The sequence below is a fragment of the Trichoplusia ni genome, chromosome 7 (assembly GCF_003590095.1).
Source record: "Trichoplusia ni isolate ovarian cell line Hi5 chromosome 7, tn1, whole genome shotgun sequence".
Lineage (NCBI taxonomy): Eukaryota > Metazoa > Arthropoda > Insecta > Lepidoptera > Noctuidae > Trichoplusia > Trichoplusia ni.
In genome coordinates, this window is record NC_039484.1 from 5,435,363 (window position 1) to 5,453,748 (window position 18,386).

Here is an 18,386-nt window from a genome sequence, read left to right on the forward strand (position 1 = left end):
GGCAAATCTCACCAACGACGTAGTAGCTAGCAGCCGCTAGATGTCGCCACCTAATATTGTTTTTTGTGGAATTGGGACCTGATTTTTTTTTGGACAATATCCATATTTTAAGACTACACATACCTGTGAATTTAAGTACGAAAGACTTATGCATTTTAAAATATTTAATTCTTATCCATCAAAAGTATGTTTAAGTGCATGTATATTGTAGGTATAATTATTATGAAAATGTATAATTATGTAAATAATCTTGGCTTATCTCGGCCACTATAACTCTTTTTAAAAAAAAACGAGTTTACTTTTGATTTTGGCATCACAACGTCAACAAACTTCGTTTTTGTTAGTAAACTTTTTAAACACGTGTCTAAATAGTTTAAATGAGTTTCAACTAGAAAGTTTTGTGGCCACATGGCTAGAGGCGACTTAAATCTGACTAACTTTTCAGTACTCGGCCATGAGATTATTTTTAGTTTTACTGATATTCGGGTCAGGCTAGTGAAATCTAGGTAGGTATAAGGAAGGTAAAAGGATAAAAGGGTTAGGTTTACTTTAAAAGTAAAGAAAACAAACAATACCGTTCCGTATATGAAGATATTATATTTTCAAAGAACATGTATTTTTTTTTAATTTCAGCATAATTTCGGTCAATACAACTCGTGAAACAATACGACCCACTGTTTATTTATATACCATTATATTATGTAACAAGTAACTAATATCATTTACTTTAATATCATAATAATTATTGTGACTTGTAACCATACAATTCAACTACACACTTGATCAATACAAAAGGTTAATTCGCTCGGGTGCGGCGCGCGGCGGAGAGGCGCGGAGAGACGGCCCGCGGCGCGGCGCAGCCCGCTATACATCCCGCCTACCATACTGCGTACATATACCTACTACATTCAGCGACCGTGTATAGAAGCCATAGAATTTGCCAACACTCTATAATTTGTGATTAAATAATATAACATTTTATATAAATTAGTGGGAGATAGAAGAAGGATCAGCCTATAACCCTAAAGGACATTGGGCAGTAACGAAGGGTAAACTATCATTATATAGGTCATCTGATGCACTTAACACTAAACGAGATACAAGTTATACAATTCCAAAACAAAACAGTTGACCAATGTCCCTTATTGAAGTAAATATTAGTTATTCGAGAAAAATATGCGTATTATTTTTCGATGTTTCATTCAAATTAGGAGCGACAATCCAATTTATGAAAATGGGACCTTCTTTTTATCATTAAAAAACAATTGCTTAAAACAGCAATAAGCTTAAATGGCTTAAATACTTAACTAGATGTACAAATTATTTTTTTTATATCTGTAATTATATATATATATATATAGTAGATAAGTAACAACGTGTGGAATTTAAAAATATTTCACAAATTGGATTTCGTAGACACCGGTTCTATTATTATCACAAATACAATACTGTTTCTTGTATAATGTTTTATTTATAAAAAGCTCAAAACTTGTAAGTATAGTGACTCGTGAGCGGGTCGTTCGGTAGCTGCCATATTGGAAGGTCGTCGTTAACATTTCCCGCGGTTTCTCATTCTATCGCTATCAGTCGAAAAGAGCGGTCGTCCCGGACTCTTTCCGCGCAACGAGGCTTTGCTTAACAAAAAATATTCTTTATTTTACTTAGTATGTAAGGCAGTGCTTTTTCGACGTTGTACAAGCTTCTTGTCTCACAAAAACATTTCGCACCGATTCTTAAGGTTTTATGATTTATGAGTAAGAAGCTACATTATATCGTAATGATATGCAGACTGTTAGCTTTGCATGTGATATTTACTCTTCCATATACTTTGTGCATGATATGTAGAAGTTATTGTTTCGTCTGCTTGCGACCTTTTGCAAAACAATCACTAATTTTATTATCAGTGTCTACTTATTTAAAGTAACATTCTAACAGATGCCTAAGGAATAGATTCAGGAAGATAGAGTCCAAAATCCTTTGTCAAGGTGAAAGTATTATAATTAACTACTATTTTAATTTTTTACGATGCGTTGAAAATTATTTCGAAAGGAAGATTTCTTGATCGACTTTTTTAGTCTATGGAAATTGTTTTTGGAAAATTGGAATAAGCTTAAAGATTTTTAAATAATATATAGCCAAGTTGTAATTTTCAACGCGTCGTAAACAACATGTATATATAAGTAATATATATGTATGTTAAAGCATTAGAACATTGATAGATTTGACTATAATAAGTTAAAATTAGACATCGATGGTTCAACTATAATATCGGTAATTATTGCTCTAAAGTTTTATCAACAAGTGCCGTTACAAAGACGTTTATATAAATCATTTGGTTCCTTCAACTTTTAGAGTTAAAAAAATAAATTCTCGCTATCAAATCACGTAGGACAAATGTCAAATAAAAATAAAACAAGAAAATGAAAATAAAAAAACAAAATTTTATTTACAGAAAACTTAACATGGTTATAGAACTTTGGTTTATGGTAAATTCGGTTTTTTTTTGGAGTTGAAAGCGCAAGGGCGTTTTTTTTTTATTTTTGGCTGAATGCTGGAGTGATAAGCAATGATGAGTTGGTAAGGTAGCAATGGGTGACTAGTGCGGTGATATGGCTAAGGCCTCAAACAGAGTTACGTTTTGACTTAGCTGCGTTTGTCGTTAGAGCACTGTCGCTGGGATGTCCTCCTCCTGCGGTCATTGTAATATGTTAATTTATTAAGGTATAATGCATTTGAAAATTGACTTTATTTTAAAGGAATTTTAGTTGAATTACATTTGAACTTAATGGGGTGGGAGTACAATTTATAAGAAACCTATTTTGATATGACATTGGTTGAAATGCACTTGAAAAGTTGCTTAAAATTCTGTAACTGAAGATTAGGAACTGAAATCTAATATAGACCTAAAATGAGTCATCTCATGGTTGAATTTATCAAAATAGAGACAAATTCTTCTAAATAGAGTTGGAAATGCTGAAAACTTCTCGTTTCAAGAAAATCACAATAGAGATTGAAAAACAAACATACGGGCTTTTATAGAGTTTTCTAAAGTACTATTAATAACCTATATCGATGTAAGACTTACTAATAATGTAAATAATTTGTAGGTAATCATTGAGTGTATAAGAATATTTTACACGTAAATTATCTTTTCATTCAAATCTTTCGATGTAACAACTCATTCTCCGAGCAAATTTTCCATCCATTTTATATTAGTGACCACTACAGTCTCGACACGGGTCTCTTGTCATTGTGGGAGCGAGAAAGCGCTCTACATTTCACTAGCGGCGTCTCGCTTCCGCAAATACAGCGCTCCTGCTTTAGTAGCTCATAGAATACTGAATGACTGGCAAATCATTTTAAGCTAAGAATTATTCAAAGATAAATTGTTGCTATCCTTTTCTGACATAAAACTTGAGAAAAGGACAGCTATTCGTAATATGAATAAGAACGGGAGCAAAGAAATTAAGGGTTTAAACATGAAAAACTAAGATAATTAATTTGACAGTATCAAATGATTTGCCAGTCACTCCATTCATTAGAATGCTTAAACTCGAAACTTCTCAAATCCTGAAATAGTTAGATAGAGGCACGAAATACTATCTATTATTTAGTTAATTGAGCAATCTATACTTGATTCAAACTCTCAATTTTAAAACTAGTCGAAAACTAAACCATCGCACAGTAAACATCGGCTGATAGCCAGCGGCGGCCTTACCCATTGCGAGGCTCAAGGCGGAAAGTCTTAACAAAATGATCTGCGTACTTGTTCCCCTAGCAAATCGAACTTCGTGAAAAATCAATCGAGCTTTTTTTCCAGATAGTCTTAGTTGTGAACTACTTAACAAACTAATTAAATTGCCGTTACGTTATAAATTTTAGGGGGCGCGAGGCCCCTGCAAGAGCGAGGCCCCGGGCGATTGCCCCGTTCGCCACCCCCTAAGGCCGCCACTGCTGATAGCTACATAGGTAAGGAAACTCATTTATTTTTTCTATTTAGCTTACAACTTTTTGGGGTAAGTTATTTATTCCCACATGACCTTGCTTCTTCATAGCGTGACGTCGAATTTTTTTATTAATAGATGGACGCATATACAAGTCTTTAAGTTCATTAAGCCTTTTCTCGAATTATATGTATTAGTTAGTAAAGCTTAATGAGGAAAATGATGCGAAAATCGAATAGTAAATAGTGATTTCAAAGATTTTCAAAAAGTTTTAATTATTCAGTAATTTTATGTTTTGTCTATTTTAAAGATAGCCTGTAGTGCTTCCTTTATAAAATAAATATTTGCTTCCAAAAAGAAACTACCAAAAATGAAAACTAGATAAAACTGGCGTTCAATTATCAATTCACTGGCTTGGAGATATGGTTGAAATTGGTTAAAACCACCAAGAACAAACAGCACACAAAGTGGAAACTCCGTCATGAATGCTTGTGAAACCACAGAAACAATCTATTAAGTTTAATTTAATGGGTGTACCTGGTAACAGAGGGTGGCAAATGGTAACAGAGGGTGGCAAAACACAACTGCTCAAAACACTTATACTCTTCACACCATGCTAGCCACACCACATTCAATATTTGAAGATCTGTCCACATTAAACCAGCTTAGTACTGATTAAGCTTAGTTTAAAGCGGTCCGTAGATGGGTGATCATCTATGTTAAAACGGGTTCCTCCGTGTTTTGGAAGGCACGTTGAACTGTGGATCCTGGCTGTTTTTTACACAACTTTGACAGTCGTTACAGGTAGACAAAAGCTAGAAATTCTCACAACCAGTCCAACTAAAAGGTAACCAGGTAACTGGGTTGAGGAGGTCAGATAGGCAGTCGCTCCTTGTAAAACACTGGTACTTAACTGCATATTTTTAGACTGGAACCCAACATAGTTGGGAAAAGAACTGGGCTGATGAAATTAATCGGGTACTTTAAAATACTTTAGTGCAAGCCAAAAACACTGGTACTTAGTTGAATATTGTTAGACTGGAAGTCAACCCCAACATAGTTGGGGTTGACTTCACAAAAAGGCTAGGATGTAGTCTTTAGTGAGCCACAGCAAAAAAAAAAACAAGATAAGTTAAACCTATACCTCTGAACTCCATGCAAGTCCACTCTGAATAGTAGAGATCTATACCCAAACAATTACATTGTTGTCGCAGACTTGCAGCAGGCCGTCGGCCAGCGTCAGGTCCACGGGGAGCGAGGTCTGGGCGGCCGGCTGGTACTGGCCGCTGTGAGACAGGTCCAGGATGCGCTCGTTCTGGAGACCACGATAAGAGACGTCAGTTGAAAATTGTACTATCGTTTGGAAACTACTAGGTGTATTATGAAAGGCAAAAATTGGATCTAAATAGGAAACTACAACGTACTTATAATATGAAAAACGCGTGGGTGAGGGTGACCTCAGTCAATCAGCTATCCGTGCAGTCGAAGATTGCAAGTACAATTTTTTTTTAATAGTCTGTTTAGTTTCAGGAAAACTTATTGTCAGAAGCACAAAATCGGTATTTATTTTACGATCGATCTTTTATTCTGTTCTGTAGGAGAACATCCAATATATTCTGCTTCTTCATATCGAATTGACCTTTTCAAAGGTCGTTTGATATACTACCTGGTGTCAGAGTTTAAGCAGACAGAAGGACTCTGAAGTGGCCTAACACATCCTTACAAAAAACTTAGATGTGATTCTAACGGTTTTTAGCAACTAATAAATTTAACCAGACTTTAAGCTACACACGACCTTCTACTCAAACATCGTACCACTGAAATACATACCTATCGCGATGGCAAAAAGATTTTACAAAGAGTATTTATGAGAATCAGTAACACCACCACGTTTCTAAAACATATAATACCGTACCTCTATCTTTAGCCTATTGAGTAGTCTATCCCGCTCCGTTTTCAGCACGCCACATCTCTCCGTCTCGTTCTCATCAAGTACCCCTTTCACTTCAAGCTCAGCTATCTGAGCGTCTTTCTCACTGATAAAACCTTCCAACACGTCTTGTCTGGAAATTAGAAGGGTAATATTGAGGATTTTGCCATTAAATATTAGTTTCGGATACGGTCGTTTTTATGTTAGTTCAAATTAGTGTTAAACAGAAAATATGAAATACAATTATGCTTATTTTGTGCTATTTCCTTAGCAAAAGCAATAGTTCTTATTAAACCAGACAAACCATTCAAGTCGAATATGAGACACTAAGTTCTATTCAAATAGCAGAAAGACCACCTGATTTTGATATTTTTTGTTAAAGAAGCTTGAAAATGTTAGCTATCTTGGTTCATGAAACCGGTTCGGTTGAAGTACAAACTAGTGACCGAGAAACAGTAGCAGGTCCTTCGTAATAGTACCTTTCTAATGATACCTAACCTAAAAACTTCATCAATAACCGAATCATACTCACACGATATGTGATAACTGGCGCAGTACATGGTCCCTGTTGTTCTGACAGTGGCTGAGCTCATCCTCCATCCGTTTGAGTCGCTTCAGGACTGAGGAGCACGTCTCGCAGTTCAGAGTCGACGCGTTCTGAAGCGAGCGTATGCGTTGCTCCATTTTACCCATCTGTAAGGAGGTAGAATGATTTAAGGAAATCTTGGTTGAGGTTCAAAGGTAAAGATAGAGGTTACTAATATTCTGTATTATTTGTCAGTTAAAATTTTGGCGGTTAATAGTCGTTGTTAAAGACCATTGAGACTGTCTTTTTTGAAACAATAATTTTGTAATAATTCAGTCAGATTGTTTTACAAATATTCAAGTCACGTGCACTAAGGCATCCAGAATCAGAACAAGCATTTTTGGGATCACAAAAATGCTTGTTGAATGCCGTAATCGAACCCACGACAGTCGGCTATCCGTGTAGTCAAGGCTATACGTAAAAATAAACAATGTTCCGAAATGTTGGGTGGTACTTTTCACTGGATTTCATTCACCTTTAAACGGTTTCAAAACATACGTTACGTTTGAGACAATCAAGTTTAATTTAATCTCAACTTTGTTCATGTGTTTGTAAATAATAAAAGATTATAACTACAAAATCAATACATACCCTTCTTAACGTTTCAATTCTTCTCTGTTCTTCCTCATAAAATACTTTCTCTCTTTCAGCGGCTATCAAAAACGATTCCTTTAAAGCATTCTCTAGTTCCAATATCCTCTTATCTTTGCAGTCACTTGAATTTGTTCCAGATTTCTTATTGACTATCATTTCCAACTTTTCTATTCTTTCATCTTTACTTCTGACCACTGCAAGTAGCTGTTCAAACTCAGCGATATTATTATTCTCTCTTAAAGCCTCTTCTAGAATAGATATACATCTTTGCTGTTCGATTATTTTCGAGTTTTTGATCCCCATCTCCTTCGTCAAGTCAGAAACCTTCCTCATCAGCTTGCTCACGTTCGGTTCCCGCTTATCTCTGCAGTGCGTCAGATCCAAGTCGTTGTCACTTCTACTTAATCTGCACTTGTCAAGCCTACCCACTACCTTACCACTCTTTTGCAATTCGAAATAGCTTTTACTTCTCTTTATGACGTTCGTATCGTTCCCGTCTGCCATCTTCAACACTTCAGACAGCAAGAGCGATGACTCGTTTAACTCTATCTCTAAGTTGATGACTTTCATTCTGCTCTCCTCCAACTTGGCCTTGAGCAAGTCTTTGTGTGTGAGTGCGGTATCTAGCTCCCGCATGGCCGCTAGCTCGCTCTGTCTCGCGCGCGTCAGATCCTACCGTGCGGGGTCGAAACAACAAAATAAATAAACAAACACAAAATGAAACAAAAACGAATAACTTTTACTTGAACAACAGAATATCTAACAATAAACCCATAAATAACTCGAGAAATGACAACATAGATTATCTTTTATTTATAGATAATTGATATTTCGCATAACAAGATTGAAAGCTGGGTTACATCGACTAGTGGACAGCTTACTCGATCTATCTAGATACATGTTTACTTAACAGTTTACAATTGTATTTTTTATTACTTAAAAAATAATTCCCACTGAACACGATTATTTATTTGTATTTAAACATCACTTAAATTATCGCTAAACTAATAATTATCGTTATTGTGTGCAGTTACAATGTACGCGCGAGGAGACTCGCCCGAGTCAACAAGGATATCAATATTATTATCTGAACACTTTGTTATAAATATTCAATACAAATATCGATCGACTTAATACGAATTGCGTCGGTAAAGCTTATATGTGATATCGTTACTGAAAGATGTGGAACGGTGTCGTAGGCGTCAGTACGACAGTCAAAGAAAAATGTTTAAATGAAAAGAGCAAATAAATGAACGACAGTCTTGGTGCGAAGGACTAACTTAGAAAAAGCTTTTGAGGAAGCCAGCGGGTCCGGCCTGCGTGGAAAGAAAATGTTAATTGGTTAGTACATGGGTTAGTCAGCTGTAGATACATACACAAACATTCATATTAGTCTTGAGATGTAGTCAAAGTAAGTGCCATTAAGTATTTAAGTATTTCTCTCCTAAAAAGCTAAAAAAATGTAGCTATTCCGTTTTGACATCATGTCGTCTAGGATTTTACAAACATTCAAATGACATGCACGGATACACAAAAACTTATTGTCCAACATGGGGATCGAACCCACGACACGTCGCACACAATGAGTTATGCGAGGTAACTTTTACCACTCAGTTATCCATGCAGTCTCTTCGGTTAGATATTAGTTATGTTTAGTTAGTTCAAACATGGTAATGTTATAAATTGTTAGGATATTCAAGCTTGGAAGTGTTAGTAAATAAGAGTAATATTTTTTTTAATGTTAATTGTATTAGTAAAAGCAGGGTTTATACTGTAGAACTCTCTTCATATTTGAAGCCCATAGTATATTAGGTGCAGTATTATTTAGAAGTAATTTTTTATGATAGCTGGGATTTTGTTTTAAACAGTCTGCACTTTCATGACTACGTTTTATTGAAGATACCGATTAATTTCAATAGGAATGAAGACGATTTTTTAAAGTGTCCGTCAGATAGTCTCAATGAATAATAACGGATGCGTATTTTTCTTCTGTCTCCCAAATATAAACTGATCAATTTGTAACAGTGAATTAAACTTTCGCGTGACGTTATTTCTGTGTTTTTTGCAAATCTGTTACGTCACAAGCGTTCCTAAACTTTAAAGCAGTTTATTTATCAATTTATATTATTCAGATAACGGACAAAAATACGTGCCTAATATTTTTAAATTCTCTATCCAGGGAATTTTTTTTTTTTCTATTACACCCACTCGTCATCCATATTCTTAAGGAAGGTTTCATACTTAATTGTTCAATACTATCTTTCAATACGAGTCTATAATAAATTGTCTCGCTGCAGGTAAAAGAAACCTTCCCATCAAGGTTTGAGTATTGACAATATAGAAGTAATAATAATAATAAACAAAACATACCTCTTCTCTTTGTGCTTGTGCTTGTTGCTGACTTTTCAGTTTGGCTTGAAGATTCCTTATAGACCTGGAAATATGAACATCGGTATAAGCAAATTGGAAAATAGATAATTTCAAAATAAAGAAAAGCGCAAGAGATGAAACTTGTAGGACCCAAATCCCAGTAGCAAATGGGTTCCTATTGATGACATTATGTTAACGATCAATGGAAACAGAGGTCACGCTGAACAATCAAGCGATGAGTCGTTGATTCGACTCTAGCGTAGTCCTACTATGATAATATCCTACTTGCGGGATAAATGATTTCATTTCATTTCAATATGTGAAATTTATTGACAGGAAACAGTCACGTCACTCCAAAACGATTATTATTTCCATACATAGCGATATGATAACAGCAAATACTTGAAAAATTTACCGTTTTTTTTATAAAAACGATTCCCGCACTAAGGAATTTAATTCCTTGTCTCACATGCTCAGACATGACACCCAGACTCAGAACAAGCATTCGTGGATCACACAAATGCTTGTCCTACGCGGGGATCGAACCCGCGACACGACGCGCGTAGTGGATTTGGCTTGGTGACCTCAAGCTTGGCTGCTATTGACTAAAATGCGCGATGTTTCCATTGGTCATTCTACTCCACTCGACTACACATGCTGCGACTCCTGAAATATAGAAAGGATTACTTACTGCTGCAGTTCCATGATCTGCTTCTCCTTCTGCGCCTGTTCCTCCTGCGACATCTGCACCAGCTGCAGCAGACGCTCCGTCTCCGCTGTCAGACGCTGAGCTTCTTCTTTAGTGGTGTCGAGCTGCTGTTTAAGCTGTTCTGCGTCCTTCTGCGAGTCTGATAGCTTGCGGTTCAGGTCTGTTACTGCTGCTGTGCTGCCGCCCGCCTATGGAATTTTTTGGTTAGTAGGAAATTGAACTTTGTGGTGTGAATGTTAAAGTTGAATATCGGTTATGGTGGTGTCTTTTTAAGGATTGACAGTTTGAAACAGATATTTGCGCGAATGGAGTTGAGTTTATCTATATTTTATATTTACTGTTAGTGTGTCTAATATGAATCGTTTAGATCTTCTTTCTATTGTGTTGATCTATAATTGCTTGTTAGTACACGTAATAAGTAATAATACTCTGAAGGAACTGTAATTATGGTATTACTATAATTATTCGGCGTGATGACTTTAAAATGAAATTATCGGTGCGATGCCAATACCTATACTTCACAATAAACTTGATTTCAAAATTCTTCCAAACCCACCTTCCTCAAAGATGCTTCCATTTGGTCCATTTGCTCTTTCCTCTTCTTCAACTGTCGATCTAACTCCGCGAACGCCTTCTCCTTCTCTTCCACTTCTTTCCGCTTGTTCTCCACCACTCTCCTCTGCTCCTCGAACTGTCTCCTCGCGTCGTCCAGCTTCTTGAATTCATCTTGGAGTTGCTTCTTAGCCTGGGCTGTGTCTTCCCCAGCTTTGGCGTTTTGCGCGCCCGCACTCGCCAGCTTCTTGTTCGCTTCTCGGAGATCGAGCTGTTATCCCAAAAGAATATCGTTAAGGAATACAAAACCATACAATATAAACAGCACATGACATAAGCCTCAAAGCTCAACCAAGATCTCAATACAATTACAAGCGAAACTTTATTACAAATAACTCTGCAAAATATATTTTAGCCAAATTTTCTGAAGACTCGTAAAATATATTTTTCGATGTAAACGAACAATGAAAAATTGCAAATATACACAGTACAGTAGCTGAAAAAAGACGAATAAAATTAACACTTTATAACATGAAGCTTTATTGCAATATTGCACCCGACATTGCCACCGAACGTGGATGGGACGGTGCAGTGGTGAATGTATGGTGCAACAGTTTGCTCCAACACAAATACATTCCAATGGTTTCACGTATAAACACTGATGATGAAAGAAATAAAAATAACGAATTATGAGGGGTTGGAGGATGCCCAGCGGGCCTTGGGTGACATGCTACACTATACAACAACGATGGCGACCGGCGATGATCAAACAAAAATATGAACACTTGATACATTGAAATTAAAACGATCTACTTGACACCGGTGCAATGAACGAAGCGGGCAGCGCACACCCAGCGGGTGGACACAGTTAAACACGTTGATAATAGTTGGGCTTACATCCACTTGTCTACCGGTAGATCTTATAAAAATATCCATCATCGAAATTTATAAAATGATCAATTTATACAGTAATTGGGTAAATACAATTTTATTTCCATGAAGAACTTGGTAGCTTATTGATGGATGGATTATTCTCCTTGATGGCTGAATATTAAACGTAAATCAGTATTAAACTGACTAGTTCAAAACGTCATAAACTCTCATGCCATCTTTCGATCCAGTAAAGTGACGCGCCCTTTATAAGTAGTCACTCACAATTCATTGCTATAGTCAAGGAGTCATGAATCTCACAATATTGAACGTTTCAAAGTAATTATCGCGACCTTTGAAATACGTATACCTGTCAATTAAATGCTGTAGACAAGTGGACGCTCATTAAAACACAACATTGAAAACGGAAAAGTTTGAATTAGCAAATTTATTAAAAAACAAGATAGAACATTGTAAATTGATTTTTAAATCCAAATACGTTAGGTTGTAAACTGCGTGTCCGTGGGTGTGCGGGCCGGACATCCTCCAACTGACCTGCGTGTTCTGCAGCTCTGCTACGAGCATCTCGAGCTGCGCCTGCGCGCGCTCCCGCTCGGTGGCGTGCGCGCGCGCCTCGGCCTGCGCGGCCGCCAGCGCGTCGCCGCCGCGCCCCGCCGCCGCCGCCTGCAGCGCCTGCAGCTGCTTGTCCGCGTTCTGCAGCCGCTGCTGGCACTCCGCTAGCGCTCGCTCCGCAGCTATAGCCTTAGACTTCTCTTGCTCGACCGCAGCTCGCCATTTCTCGATCTCTCCCACTCTCTGAGCGTCTTTCTCGGCCTTCTCCGCTCGCTGTCTTATCGAATCTTTCTCTTTGGTCACCGCTTGCACTTGCTGTTGGAGTTTAGCGATCTCTCTGTCTCGGCTTTCGATTACGTTCTTTGCACCGCCGCTGTCTTGCGCCATTTTTCTTTGCTCCTCCTTCACCCGTCTGACCTCTTCGCGTTGTTTCTGTAATTCGGCCTCCGAAGCGTTTAGTTCTCGCTGGAAGTTGACGAGCATGTCCTGCGATTTTTCTAGTTGTGCAACTAGTTGATCGCGCTCGATAGTCAGCTGTTTTGTGTCAGCTTCCAGTTTGACTATTTGTTTTTCGATAGCATCGGCCTGTTTGTCTCTCTGTTCTAAGATGGACGCCATCTTTTCTCGGTCGCGGACAGACTGTGCGAGTTCTTGTTGGAGTTTAACGAGAGTCTCCTGCGTGCGGTGGTCTAATGTTCTCTGCTGTTGTTCCACGTTGCGCCTCGTGTTCTGTATCTCGGCTCTCAAGGCGTCTCGCTCTTGTTCCATCTGTCTCATCTCTAGGATGGTTCGTTCGAGGCGCTCGTGCATACGACCGAGTTCGTTTGTCATCCTCTCGTATTCGACTCGCGTTGTCTCATTCGTTTCCTGGTATTTAGCGAGGTGCATTTGTGACTTCTCAAGCTCCTTCGCCAGGCGACCGGCTTCCATTTCTGTGGCATCTCTTGCCTGTATAGCCTTCTCGAGTTTGTCCCTCAGACGTTCTATTTCAAGTCTATCTTCGGTCCTAGCCTTGTCTCCGGCCACAGCCTGCAGTTTCATCCTCTCAATCTGTTGCAGTTCTCCTTTGAGTCGCTCGTTATCCTTGTCTAGTTGCTCTGACCGCAGCTTTAGTTTCTCGCACCTGTCTCGGAACTTCTCGCACTCAATATGAGCGCGTTCTAGGTCTGTTCGCTGCTTCTCTAACGCCGCACTCAGCTTGGACACCTCGCTCTTCGATAGCTCCAGTTGTATGTTCATCTCGTGTAGCTTGGTCTCCGCTTGTTCTTTCTCAGCCTGCAGCCGCTGTACGTCGCCCTGTGACGATTCGTACCGCTCGCGTTGTTTGTCGAGCTCCGCCTGCATTCTGTTCAATTCGTTAGTCCACTTGTCCTGTTCGAATTGGTATTTACCTCGGACGGCTTCAACGCGTTCGAGCTCCGATCGCAGTCGTAGAACCTCTTCCTCAGCCTTGCGCGCTCGCTCCAGGTCGATGGTGGTCTTCTCTAAGCGCGTGCGAAGTCGTTCCACCTCCAGCTTAGTCCGCTCGTGTTCCTCCTTCGTGTCGTGGTACTTGCCGTACCGGGCTGCGTATCGCTCAGCCTCTTCCCTGGCCCCGCTGGCGTCCTGTTTTACCTTATCCAATTCGGCTTGCACTCTTCTCAATTCGGCTGACACTTTGTCGTGCTTATCGTACATCTTCTCCAGTTCTATTTGCACTCTAGCCATTTCCTCTTGTGTTTTCTCGTTAGAAGCCTGCGCTTTGCCGCACTGTGTCATTGCCCTGTCGTATTCGAATTGCAACCGCTCGCCATCTGCAATTAACTTTTCTTTTTCAGCCTGGAGTCTTCGCAGTTCTATCTGGCCCTTCTCGTACCGCTCTCGAACCATTTCGATGTCAACACTTAACCTGTCCATGTCTTCCTTGGCTTTCTCTTCCTGTTCCTTAGTCCTACCGAGTTGAAGTGAAGCCCTATCATACATTTCTTGTAGTCTTGACAGTTCGTCCTGTAGCTTGCGTTGATCTTCCCTCGACTTGGTAGCGAGATGGGCCTGCTTCTCGAATTCCAATTCAATACGGTCTTTATCTGCTTCGAGAATGTCTATCTTGTTCTGCAGCCTGTAGATTTCGTTTTGAGATCTGAAATGACAAAAAGGTACTTATGGCACATATTTAAGGTACAATTTCCTATGTACTAGCACATACATCGCCACCAACACAAGACGACATTTAGAACAAAATGTACCTATCATACTTTTCGAGCATTTTTTCGTATTCTTTGTGCGCAGTCTCCTTCTCTTCGATGGTCTTTTGCGTGGAGTAGAGGGCTTTGTCGAGTTTCTCTTTCATTATTTCCAATTCCGTCAGCGCGTCATCTCTTTCCATCTGAAAACAATTTACAAAAAATCAATATAGATTTTTATATCTTCTTCTAATATATAAAATTCCCGTGTCACGATGTTTGTTACCGTACTCCTCCGAAACGGCTCAACCAATTTTTATCAAATTTTATATGCGTATTCAGTAGGTCTGAGAATAGAACAACATCAATTTTTCATACCCCTAAGGGAATAAGGGTTGTCACACTAATTATTTTTATTTATTTTTTGGACGAAATTGTTTGTTTTTATTTTTTATAATGTAGCATTAAAAATACATACAACTAGAAAAATAAATATTCGGCACAAACAACGTTTGCTGGGTCAGCTAGTAATTTAGTATATTCTCAACACAATTAAACTTTGGTTGTCGGTTGGGTGAATCCTTGTTGATTTCCGCCAACTCTCAGACTCTTACTGACTTCCATTAAACCACCGTGCTACGTCATCCACGTCTTTGTGCATCTACAGAGATTGCAATTCTTCATGCACTTCAATATGCTCTAGCCTTTCATCCCTCTCACCGTGAGTTTCTGATGCTGTTGATGTGCCTTCTCCCACCGCTCCCTCAACACGTCCAGCTCGGTGGCAGCACTGTCGCGGTCCCTCGCGGCTCTGTTCGCAGCCGCGGCCGCCGCTTCAGCACGCTCTCTGGCGCTTGCAGCGTCCGCTAGCGCTGCATCACGTTCTTTTTGGATGCGAGCTACTAGTGCCTGGAAAGGAAGACGAGGGGTTAGGATATTTTTGTTGAAGAAAATATAAATGATAGAGATAATATTTTAGGTAGTATTGATGAAATTTATGCCCCAAGAAGTTTGTATAGGTATAGATTGCAATGTTTGAACCGGATGGTTAAGGTAGTTTGCATGAATGAGACGTTCAATTTAAAGTAAATTAATTTGATTCGAAGTTAAGTACACAACGTAATGCAATAGTACAAAGTGATTAAAATCGTAAGTACATTATATTGATATATCTAATTAATATCTTTATTATCGTCTGCATCGTTATAAATATTTAATTGCATAAGAAACAGCTTTACTACCGGATGGACATGAAATCAGCTAATTCATTCAAACAACCACAAAAAAATCAGTACCATCGAACCCGAGTAATAGTCCATCGAACTTTGGCAGGTTTCCACGAGACTTCCATGTCAAGGCAATATCAAGGAACGGCCCGACTTTACTACCAATAAACACGGTCGCTGTAGCCAAATACTGAATAAAACCTCCATCGCTCGAGAATTGTTTATCGATGTTACTTGGTACAATCGGTACTATTTTATTACGTCCGCATGTATTTTATTTTTTTCTAGAGTGGTTTAACGTGTTTGTTTCACTTGTTTTTGGCTGTAGCTTCTGCTGTTCGGATGTAAGAAAAATATTCTAATGTCCTATCTTAGAGAATACGCTTTCGCCGTAACTATATCTTATGAAAATTATTTTTCTGAAAGTCAACAGAGACACATGCCAATTTTATTTTGAAGGACACATAGACGGTGTAATAAGACTTCGAGGCGATGAATTGCTAGGAATCACCACGTACCGACCAATTGTCTGAAACGTTGCAGTACAATTCAAGTTTAGTCATTATGGAACCCTTATGGACCACTGCCTCTCCCAAGAAGGTGGGTGTAAATGAGGATTCCCCTGACCAATAAACGCTTTGTCTTCCAGTCTCACTAGCTTCAGCCAAGCACCCTATTTTACATGTAACGACTGCATGATCTAAGCAAGCATTTAATACACTAAACACGTTTTAAGTTATTTCATCGTCTTCCATTAAATACTCGTTGACGTTATCTTTTCACACTCGTTTTAACCGTTTATGATTGTTTAGATTCATTCACCATGGCTTTAAGTAATGGTTTACCTAACAAGTGTTGATCGCTTTTACTTTTTGTTTTAATATAATAGTAAAACTATCAGAATCAGAATCAGAATCAGAATCAGAATCAGAATAATTTTATTTGTAAAACATAGGATATTTACATACAGGTGTTAGGAGGTATTATGTGCGCTATGTCTTGCCGTGAAGGCGTACAAATATTATTTAATATATCTAACCTATACTTGCTGGAATGGAGATTGTTTTAGGCTATCACAAATTAGACACTGCGAGCAATCAAACAGCAGTAAAATGTATCCTTAAAACCAATATTTCACAATAGACTGAAGCCAGTTGCAATTGAATGACTTAACTGGACCACACAGGCGATTTAACAGACATATGCATTTTGAACGAATAGCCAGCCGAGAGTATGATATTATACGACGGACTGTTGATCGAGTAGTTGGCGATCCTGGTTGCTATAACGGAGGTCAAAGGTTCGAGGTATCCGAGGTATTATTTTATTTTTGTGATAAGCATGATCATTTGTTATGTGTTTAGGTGTAATACACCTATTTAGATATATATAAGCATGTTTATCAGTTGTCTGGCTTTGCGTAGTTTGAGACTAGATGGCGTTGTGTAAAATTAGTGTTACAATTAATTGTTATATTACATTGTCGGTGACTTAGTAATAGCCGAGTTTAGAACAAAAACGATACATAAATCCTAAAAACTAAAAACAAAAAACAGCAAAACACGATCACGATATTTGTTTGTCAAATGGGAAAAAACAACATGGTGTCACAAAAAGCATTGTTTAAAATCATGAATAGTGTTAGATCAATAATGGTAGGCTGAGTTGAAAGCTGTTCCCAATCTGATACGAGGCGATAACCGATGAAACACGGTGGAATCTATCAATATATTTGGGTCAGTATTTTTGCCTTCGCTTCGTAAATATTTTATATGTAGGTACAGTTTTCGTTGGGTTGTTTTAGATTGTAAGAAATAGTCTTATTACCGAACGTTTTTGATTTCCTTTATTGAGGAAGACTATCAGATATACAGTATCACGCTATAATGAATAGGAACAGAGCAGTTAAGAAATATGTTACAAAAACGGGAAGAAGATGCATTTAGTCTAAAACTATTAGTCCGATTTAAGAAAATCCTAATTTATATCTCTAAGCCTCACGGCCGAAAAAAGGACTCTGCTATGAGAACTTTTAATATTGGTCTAAATGGCCCCTAGTGTTGTGAAAACGGGATGCCATGCTACACTGCGTGAAGGTTTTCTCGCTTCCTTCCTGGCCATAGTCCTCCTACACAAGCTTATAAATAATGCAGGTATTTTCGCTATTATCCCTTTAAATTGATGAGTTAATATTTTAAAACGTTCAAAATATTGAATGTTTTATTGAGAATATTGAAAATGCCACTGACACACAATCCCTGCTGGATGAATAATAAATTACCAATTTTAACCTGTCATAATATCACACAGCAGTGTATTTTCGAACAAATTTACTCGTATCGATGTAGGATGGTTTGAAAAAATTACATTTAAATGCAGGTACATGAAATATTTTAATTATATTTATATATTTTTTAATTTAATTTTCAATTAATTTAGACATAGAAAGATTTTGGCGAAAAACGTGCCCGGAAAACGACCCATGAAGGAACTTAATCTTTACGACGCGGGCGGTTTCACAATCATTCAAGTCACATGAGCAAAGAAACCCAGACTCAGGACAAGCATTCGTGGATCACACAAATGCTTGTCTTACGCGGGGATCGAACCCGCAACACATCGCGTTCAATGGGTTTGGTGTAGTTACCTTATCCACTCGGCTAAAATATCGATATACCTACCACATACACACATTCAAATACACACTGGTGAGAAAGCTACTTAAAAATACATAAATAGATATACATGCGTACATGTACAGTGGTTTCATACATTTTATGTAACACATGTACTTATAAATCGGTATCCGTGACGGTAATACGTGTTTTATTATTGAAGCTCGTCAGCTTGCCGCATCGCGTGATTGTCAG

At 38.3% G+C, this 18,386-nt stretch overlaps 1 protein-coding gene across 6 annotated transcripts in view; it reads right to left on the reverse strand.

Moving 5' to 3' along the window:
• Positions 1 to 577: 577 nt before the first annotated feature.
• LOC113496062 (plectin-like) overlaps positions 578 to 18,386 on the reverse strand; it is a 63,584-nt gene continuing 45,775 nt past the window's right edge. For 3 of the 6 annotated variants that reach the window (XM_026875152.1, XM_026875151.1, XM_026875150.1), the window contains 7 exons: positions 15,011 to 15,199; positions 14,354 to 14,493; positions 12,111 to 14,247; positions 10,690 to 10,956; positions 10,116 to 10,321; positions 9,425 to 9,488; positions 7,778 to 8,370 (listed from right to left, as the gene is read on the reverse strand). In XM_026875152.1, coding sequence (XP_026730953.1) covers positions 8,335 to 8,370; positions 9,425 to 9,488; positions 10,116 to 10,321; positions 10,690 to 10,956; positions 12,111 to 14,247; positions 14,354 to 14,493; positions 15,011 to 15,199 — 3,039 coding nt within the window. In that variant the 3' untranslated portion in view covers positions 7,778 to 8,334. Of the gene's footprint in view, positions 2,690 to 5,133; positions 5,260 to 5,859; positions 6,008 to 6,406; positions 6,568 to 7,051; positions 7,727 to 7,777; positions 8,371 to 9,424; positions 9,489 to 10,115; positions 10,322 to 10,689; positions 10,957 to 12,110; positions 14,248 to 14,353; positions 14,494 to 15,010; positions 15,200 to 18,386 lie in introns of those variants that run through there. The other 3 variants (XM_026875149.1, XM_026875147.1, XM_026875146.1) reach the window with 2 other exon arrangements.